This window comes from Gasterosteus aculeatus, chromosome 7, assembly GCF_964276395.1.
Source record: "Gasterosteus aculeatus chromosome 7, fGasAcu3.hap1.1, whole genome shotgun sequence".
NCBI lineage: Eukaryota > Metazoa > Chordata > Actinopteri > Perciformes > Gasterosteidae > Gasterosteus > Gasterosteus aculeatus.
The window spans coordinates 30,618,554-30,626,539 of record NC_135694.1 but is presented as its reverse complement, the minus strand read 5'-3'; the positions used below and the strand labels follow the sequence as shown (position 1 = coordinate 30,626,539).

General features: G+C 43.8%; 1 protein-coding gene across 2 annotated transcripts; it reads left to right on the top strand.

Annotated features, from left to right (window-relative positions):
- Positions 1 to 509: 509 nt before the first annotated feature.
- On the top strand, positions 510 to 7,043 carry rcc1l (RCC1 like). Of its 2 annotated transcripts, none has more exons than XM_078106958.1 (12): positions 510 to 572; positions 1,246 to 1,531; positions 1,613 to 1,742; positions 1,968 to 2,096; positions 2,289 to 2,355; positions 2,644 to 2,695; positions 3,045 to 3,129; positions 3,687 to 3,868; positions 4,209 to 4,296; positions 4,840 to 5,013; positions 5,449 to 5,534; positions 6,263 to 7,043. In XM_078106958.1, exons 2-12 carry the CDS (start codon positions 1,247 to 1,249, stop codon positions 6,338 to 6,340), a joined length of 1,356 nt encoding a protein of 451 aa, XP_077963084.1. In that variant the 5' UTR covers positions 510 to 572; position 1,246; the 3' UTR covers positions 6,341 to 7,043. The 2 variants fall into 2 exon arrangements, with proteins under 2 accessions (XP_077963084.1, XP_040038205.2); XM_040182271.2 differs by having other exon boundaries at positions 539 to 694.
- The last annotated feature ends 943 nt before the right edge of the window (positions 7,044 to 7,986 follow it).

Below are 7,986 nucleotides of genomic sequence, written 5' to 3'. Positions count from 1 at the left end.
GAAGCTAAAGGTCAGGTGGTCACCTGACCGAGCTGCAGCATTAACCCACTTCCAGAGTTGCTCTAATCTGAAACCAGAGTAGATTATTGGGCATTAAAAGCGACTCTTCTGCGCTACAAGCTCTTTATAGTTGTAGTGACAGATACGTTGCAGTATTTGCATATCTATATTTTTAGCCTTGAGCAACTTTCCAACCCTGTAGTTCTCCAGTTTTATTGTAGCCTGTTAAAACAGGTCTTCAATTTCTGTCTTCCTGCTGAGAGTTAGATGAGATTATTTATCTCCAACACGATGGAGATGCACCAACTTTTCCTTTCAGAGAAAATATTACCATCAAAATAATTCATTTAACTGGGCACTTTGTTTTCTTTTATTAGATAACACATACATAATTAAAATAAAATAACATTATTTGAACAACCCAGGACATTTAAATGTCACAGATGTGATTACTTTATATACCTCTGCGCTACACACTCGTTTAGTAAGGTGGCGCACTGCTTCTCTGTGACGTAAAGAAAAAACCGTAGAAGAAGAAGTTCCTCTTCCGGGGTTAACTCGGTTTCCGACAGGTAAATAAACACGCATGCTGACATTGAGAGATATAAATACCATTTCAGTTAGTTCCCATCACTTTCTGGTCGTTCATCCTCTAAAACACTTTATAAACCTCCGGTCTGAGCAGGAAAACGAGGTAGGTTCATTCAAACCGAGTTAGCTTGTTACATGTGGAAAAGCGGAAAAAAGCATTTTTAATAATAACATAATTCTCTCCTGAATATAATCGACCTTCTGATTCTATAAAAACATAATTTATTATCTTAAACGACTGGTTATCAGCCGTATTTACATTCGGCATTAACCAAATTGACCAAACAGCTTTTATTTTAAGATACTTTTCATTTATAATTTTGACCTGCCTGTCAAAACTAATGTTCAACGTTTTAAAATGTCAACATTTTTGGAGTTGTGCTACATATATTTTACACAATGTTATTTCTGCTAAATGTTTGCAAACCTTTGTCTTTTTTTCACATTGATTTAGGTGTATTTGTTATAATAAACTAAGAATTATTATTAGTAAGTAGTATTAGATAACTTTCAATTTAAATTATTAAAATATCTTCCCTTTGTCAAAATTGAAGGATCAAAAATGGATTTCTTGTCATTATAACAAAACAAAACTGTTATATTTCCCCCCCATTGTCCACCCGGTATGTGTCCTTGTCCCATGTCTTCGTACAGGATGGCTCTGTCCTGCGTGCGCCTGTGCACCAGGCACATGAGCTCCGGGCTTCAGGTCTGCGGCCACGCTACACTCAGTAAATCATCCCGACCCCAGGAGAAAACCAGCAGCGGCCCAGTTTTTCAGTTTGTTGGCCAGCATAAAAAGCCCTCCCACAAAGTGTTTGTCTGGGGCTTCAGCTTCACCGGCGCGCTGGGTGTCCCCAGCTTCGTGGTGCCGGACAGCGGCAGGAAGAAGCCTCGCAAATACCAGCTGACTCCTTACCGACTGGAGACCGCGGAGCAGGTGAAGTGTGCTTTATTAAACGCCGCGTTTAAAGGTCTCGTCCTAAGATAGAACTCACCCGCTGCTCTTCTTCTGCTGTAGATCTCCTCGGCTGCTTGCGGCTACGGCTTCACTCTCATCGCCTCGCCGACCAAAGACGTGATCAAGCTGTGGGGCATGGGCCTGAACAAGGACTCTCAGCTGGGCTTCCAACGCACGCAGCACAGCCGCCGTAAGGAGCAACCAGAACTTAACTTACTCCTACAGAGGAGTATCACCAGCTCTCTCTGAACAGATGGATGCGTATCTACTGTGTGTTGGCGTACCTGTGGAAACGTCCCCTTTTTCGGTGTACAAACGTTTTTTGTGTGATACCCCGTGACTAGTATGAGCGAAGGCAGCATGTTTGTGCCTCGGCCTCACGACGCGCCCTTCTTTGCCCGGCCGCTCTCTGCAGATCAGAGCTACGACTACGTGTTGGAACCCTCCCCGGTGGCTCTGCCTCTCATCGAGCCTCTGCAGACCAAAGTGGTTCAGGTGGCGTGCGGCCGCGCTCACTCTCTGATCCTCACCGACCAGGAGGGAGGTAAGAGTCTCGCGCCAAATACTAATGGAATCTAATTGCCATATTTCTGACTGTCGTTTGGCCTGACGAGAGAATCCTCTGCTGGAGTTAAAGGACCCTTTCATCTTTCACTTCAGAGTTTTTATGTATTAAATCGATGTTGTCATATTCCAGCTTCACAGACTGAATGAAACTCTGTTTTCTCTCTTCTAGTTTTCAGTATGGGCAACAACGCTTATGGCCAGTGTGGAAGGCGCATAGTGGAGGATGAAGTTTACAGGTTTGTCCACAAGCTGCAAACGTTTCAAGATCATTCAACTCTATTTTTAAAAATTAAGACCACGTGAATAACATCTGGTATTTTAAAGTTTGTTTACAACCTGAATGACTGCACATGCTTCTTTTCTCTTCATTTTTTTAACACTGTCTCCACATTTCCTGTTGTAATGATTTGTATGAGTCGTACTCTATATGTTATAAAAATGGAATAACAAGCAGATAGTCTGAGTAAGCGGGGCGGTGTGACCTCGACTGATGGATGATGTTTCTCTGTCTCATGTCCAAACAGCGGCACTCACATCATCCACAAGTTGGAAGGCTTCGACAGCAGGGTCACGCAGGTGAGTGCGACCTTTCCTCCCCTTCCCTCTCTCTATATATTGTGCTTCCTCGTCCCCTGCGTCCTCCTCCACGTTGGCCATGAAGTGATGTCGGAGCACCATCCTGAGGAGGTGTCGATTCCTAAACGATGACATCGTTAAGAAGAACCACGTAGAAACAGAGCATCTTCTCTGATGGTCTTCTTTACTGTTGGAGGTCTGTAGAGGATCAGGACTAAACTGTGACTGCTTCATGCGAAGGATTAGGACTAAACTGAAAACTGGTTCAGAACCAGTCTCAGTTTAACGTTTGTTTAAACGTTGTGTGTTTTGTGTTTTTTCAATGCCTTTCTTTTTCTTTTCCCCCCAGGTGGCATGTGGACAGGATCACAGCCTCTTCCTCACTGAGACGGGGAAAGTGTTTGCGTGTGGATGGGGCGCAGATGGACAGACGGGTCAGTACCACCCCCCCACCCCCCTCTCCCCCCATGTCAGACCTCTTCACCCTGACAACCAGAGGAAACATCTGTTCTCCACACAAGTGAAACTTAATAGTGGGATTCGCAGTGAACACAGTATCGCTTTGGTGAAACCACTGGAGATATCCGGTGCTGCATGATCAGCGTTTTGGTTTATTCTAACATTTATATAAAAAAAACACATTTTATAATCACATATCTGAAATAGCAGAAATAATAGAACGGGGAAAATATTTTCCTCTTACATCTTTTGGTTGTTTTTGATAAAGGTCACTACAATTTACTCAGTGATTTGTATTTTTACAAAAACATTTGTGTGTATATATATATATAAGGTTTTAATTTTTCTTAAATCTCCTGTAGAAGATTATTAACGATATCTTTGTACATAAATAATTGGATTGAAGTGTAGTTGAAGCACATCAGAAAAAAAGAGTGAAAAATTCAAGAATCCTCTGGAGCTCTTTCTAAATTTATATTGAGAATTGGAGTAAAAGATGAGGATTTCTTTCACATTTGTCCTCGTCCTTCAGGTCTCGGACACCACAACGTGAGCCCCCGTCCGGTGGAGGTGGGCGGGGATCTGTCCGGCGTGGAGGTGCAGCAGGTCAGCACGTATGGAGACTGCAGCCTGGCCGTGTCCACGGACGGGCGGCTGTACGGGTGGGGAAACTCCGAATACCTGCAGCTGGCTTCGGTCACTGAGTGCACGCAGGTGAGCGTGACTCACTCACAAGATGCAGCCGCACAAACAGCCTTTCATGCTGCCAAAGGCTTTATTTTGGAGAGGTTTGTTTAAACAACATATGTGTCAACATTTTGAGTCGTGGTCATTTTAGAAGAAGATCGTATTTCCAAAAGTTTACAAAGGTAATACATCAGGAGACAAGTACAGTCTAAACAACCAGAGGTGTCGCCCCCTGGTGGTCCCGGACAGAATGCAGCTTTAAGACGCTTCAACATCGGCTTCACCCGGCTGCTGCCTGGATGCAACAACAAACAAAAGCCGTGCACTGTTATTGGTAAATACAGCAAGTGATTGTGGTGTTTTTCAGATCAACTCTCCCCGACTTCTTCCTCTGGTCGGCTGTGGAAAGGTGGTCCAGGCGGCATGTGGCGGCACGCAGGTGGCCATTCTCAACGGTCAGTGTGCTCACAAAATACTGGGTTTTTTTTCACCGCAGAAGGTTTTGAGGATCGATTATTGAGACCAGAGAGCTCGTCTGCTCGCACGAGCTACAGAGCTGCGCCGACTCGATTAGTCGACAGCTTCTATTCGTTTTCAGTTTTTTTCCCCCACAGAACTCTTGGGAACTTTGGTGTCAGGCTCCACACTCGGCCTCTTGGTGGCCTCAGAGGTCCGTTTTATCTACTCGGTGTGATTGATCAGCGCGGTGGTTTCCCTCTCTGCCGTCTCATAACGGACCATTTGAAGCATTATTGATGTTCACTCTAACCATCAAGAAATCCGTCCCAACTGGCTGAGACGTTTTGAGATAACATGATGACACATCTTTGGTCTCTTAGCTGGACGTAAATTGGGGAAAAATGTATCAATAAATCAATGTCGGAAAACCCTTTGGTTTCAGTGTCAAGTATAACCTCCTGTTGGTACAAAATGTTGACGTATACGGAACAAACTGAGCGCGTGTTTCACCATGTCGCCGTGTGTCTCCATCTTTTCAGAGAAAGGACAGGTGTTTGTGTGGGGCTACGGCATTCTGGGAAAAGGCCCGGATCTCTCCGAATCCTCCACCCCGGAGATGATCCCCTCCACGCTGTTCGGCCGCTCGGAGTTCAACCCCTCGGTCGCCGTCGCCAGCGTCCGGTGTGGACTCAACCATTTCGCTGCAGTGACGGGTGGGTTTGTTCCCGGTGTTAATGCTAAGCTAAGCTAGCATTTTCTTGTCTAACTTTCAACTGTCATGTAAAGTCCCGATGACATTTTGTCAGAAGCTGTTTTTGTATTTTGATAAATAACAATTATTAAATACAAGAAAACCCTGATATAGAACCATGAGGTTATATTATATTCTATTTATTGTTTTCTTTCCTCCAAAGTGAAGCTGTTAATGTTTGTTGAGGGAGTAATGCAGAATGAGATGTAGCTACAACTACGCTACTCAGAAGCAAAGCGCACGTGTAGTCCCGGATTCAAAGGTTGATCACTTTAAGAAGTCGACATTTAATGAAGTTAAAGACGAGTATAATAGTCAGAATGGGTCAAGCAAAGCAGTTGTTTTTTTCCATTATTACTCTGGGATATTAGCTGACGAGGGATGTTGTGCGTTTTAGATGCAGGCGAGCTCTTTGTGTGGGGGAAGAACATGAGAGGTTGTTTGGGCATCGGCAAGAGGGACGACCAGTACTTCCCGTGGAGGGTAAGACGACACTTGTTCAATATTAGTCATGCAAACAAAAGGGAGGCCGTGCGGCTATTTGTGAGCTCGCACTGATAATACGGGTTGCTCTCGTCTTTGAATATTAGTGGAATGCAAGGAGCTGTACAGTTTTTATTCCGTTCGATTTGTCTCTGTTGAGCTTTCTTTTGTAAAAGGTAAATAGCACTCATCTATTATTTTTTTTAAAAAGGAAAAAAAGTGACAATCTATAGATACTATGCTGACTGCAGATATGCAGCTATTATATTATAATATTCATTTGTTTGTAAACTATTGTTCAGTGAGGCCTCAACTTTAACAGTTACAGCCGTCGCCAGTTTGTTTTTCTCAACTAATGAATAGAAGTTTCCGTATAAGAAATGCAAAGGAAAGATATTCGAGACCTGTCAATCACAGTAAGCCCCGCCCTAAAGCATCCCCTCTTTATGGTCTGTTTGTTTGACTCTAAATGGACCAACATTCACTAAATGAACATCATGCTGTGTTGAAGAAGACTTGAAACTAGAGACTGAGACCATAAACTCATGTTTACAACGTTTACTGAGGGAATAAATCATAAGTCGTTTTCTCATAGACGTCTATGGGAGCAGAGGAGTCGCCCCCTGCTGGTCGCCACATAGAATGCAGGTTTTGGGACCGCTTATAAACGTATTGGTGGTTCACTTCTAGATGTTAATTCTCTTGAGGTGTCTGTGGCGCCCCCTCAGGTGACGGTGCCTGGTCAGGTGGTGGACGTTGCATGTGGCGTCGACCACATGGTGGCGCTGGTGAAGTCCCTCCTGTGAGCTCCAGTGTTCCTGCAGTGGATGAAAGGTTTGGATGTTTTGGCTGACCCCCTCCACCTCCTCCTCTTCTCTGTGGGAGCCGATCGGGGGCCACGGCGGAGTCTCGGAGCCAGCTGCTCTCCACAGGAGCTACGGACCCTGGCGCCCCCCCCCCCCCCCCCCCCCTTCTCCCTCTCCCCCCCCCCCGCTGACGTCGAGCCGAGGACGGAGCGGCCGGTTCTGCAGCAAACCGACGCCGAGCTCACGTCACTGTGTGAAGGTGGAGGTGAAGGTGGGAAAAGACATCAGAGGACGGTTTGGTTCATTCCAACTGGAGACGATCCATCGATTTACGCACTTTGTGGGCAAATGAGACATGAGTTCTCATGTCTATCGTTCTACATATATTAGTGTAGATAAGTGTTTGATGAAAACGTAAACGTATTCCCGGGAAAGGCTGATGCAATCTGCCACCTTTAGTACAGATGTTCGGCTGACACCATCTTGTTTTTGTCATTATCATCAGCCCAGAGAATTGTTTTTTAGTTGCTGCTGTTAACATTACTTCTGTTGCAACATCCCTCAAAATGCACTGCAAGAATGTTGTGTTGTGTTTCTGTTTGTCGTGCTACAAATGGGCCTTTTTTTTGTTATGGATCCCTGTGTTGCATAACGCCAATAAATTATGAGTTAATTTAATAAATCCATATTTGAAACGTAGAAATATTGTCCCAAGGATGCTCATGACCTGTCACAAGCTAGCCCCTCCCCTTAAGCGTCCCCCGCTTCATGGTCTGTTCCACTCTACATGACCCACATTCAACTAAATTAACATCATGCTGTATTGAAGAAGACTTGAAACTAGAAATTGAGACCATGAACTCATGTTTACAATGTTTACTGAGGGAATAAATCAACAGAGAAGTAGTCATTTCCTCATAGACGTCTATGGGAGCAGAGGAGTCGCCCCCTGCTGGTCACTACAGAGAATACAGCTTCAAGAAGCTTCAGCGTTATGGTGCTTATAATGTCATTTCTTAACTTTACTTAAGGACCCCTTGTAGTTATGATCACATTATTACATGATTATAGTGTATAATAGAATGTATAAGGGTTATGGCCACTATAATACACGATTCTTGAAAGAAAAAATATGTGAGGGACCTGGGATTAAGAAATATATAAATATATCATGTATGCTATGAAACATCAGAAATATGTATAAGTGCTAATAAGAATAATTATTTACATCTAATATAACATTTAACTAATTACATCTGTGGAAGGTAACAAAGTAAATGTTAGTTCAACGTTCAGGTTCTTTTACATCACTCGTGTTTTTCCATTTCATGTTGCTTAATGTAATTTTAGATTTTCAATTTGACCAACATATCAATTAACTTACAATCTGCACATCTGATAACAAAACAACAACTTTGCTGCAGTAATGAGAGTAAATGTAATTAGTCACAAGTCAGTGATCCGTCTACATGAACTCTCTTTATGTAAGAAGAAAGTTGATCCGCTGAGGTAAAAACAATAACAGCTCATGTCCTCTCCTTTAACCCCCCCATCTGTGTTGTGGAGGCCACAAGGACCTGGCTGTTCTCTGCTTTGTTTACTCAGCTCCAACGATGCAAACAGCTGATGTACCTGCTGTCACCCCC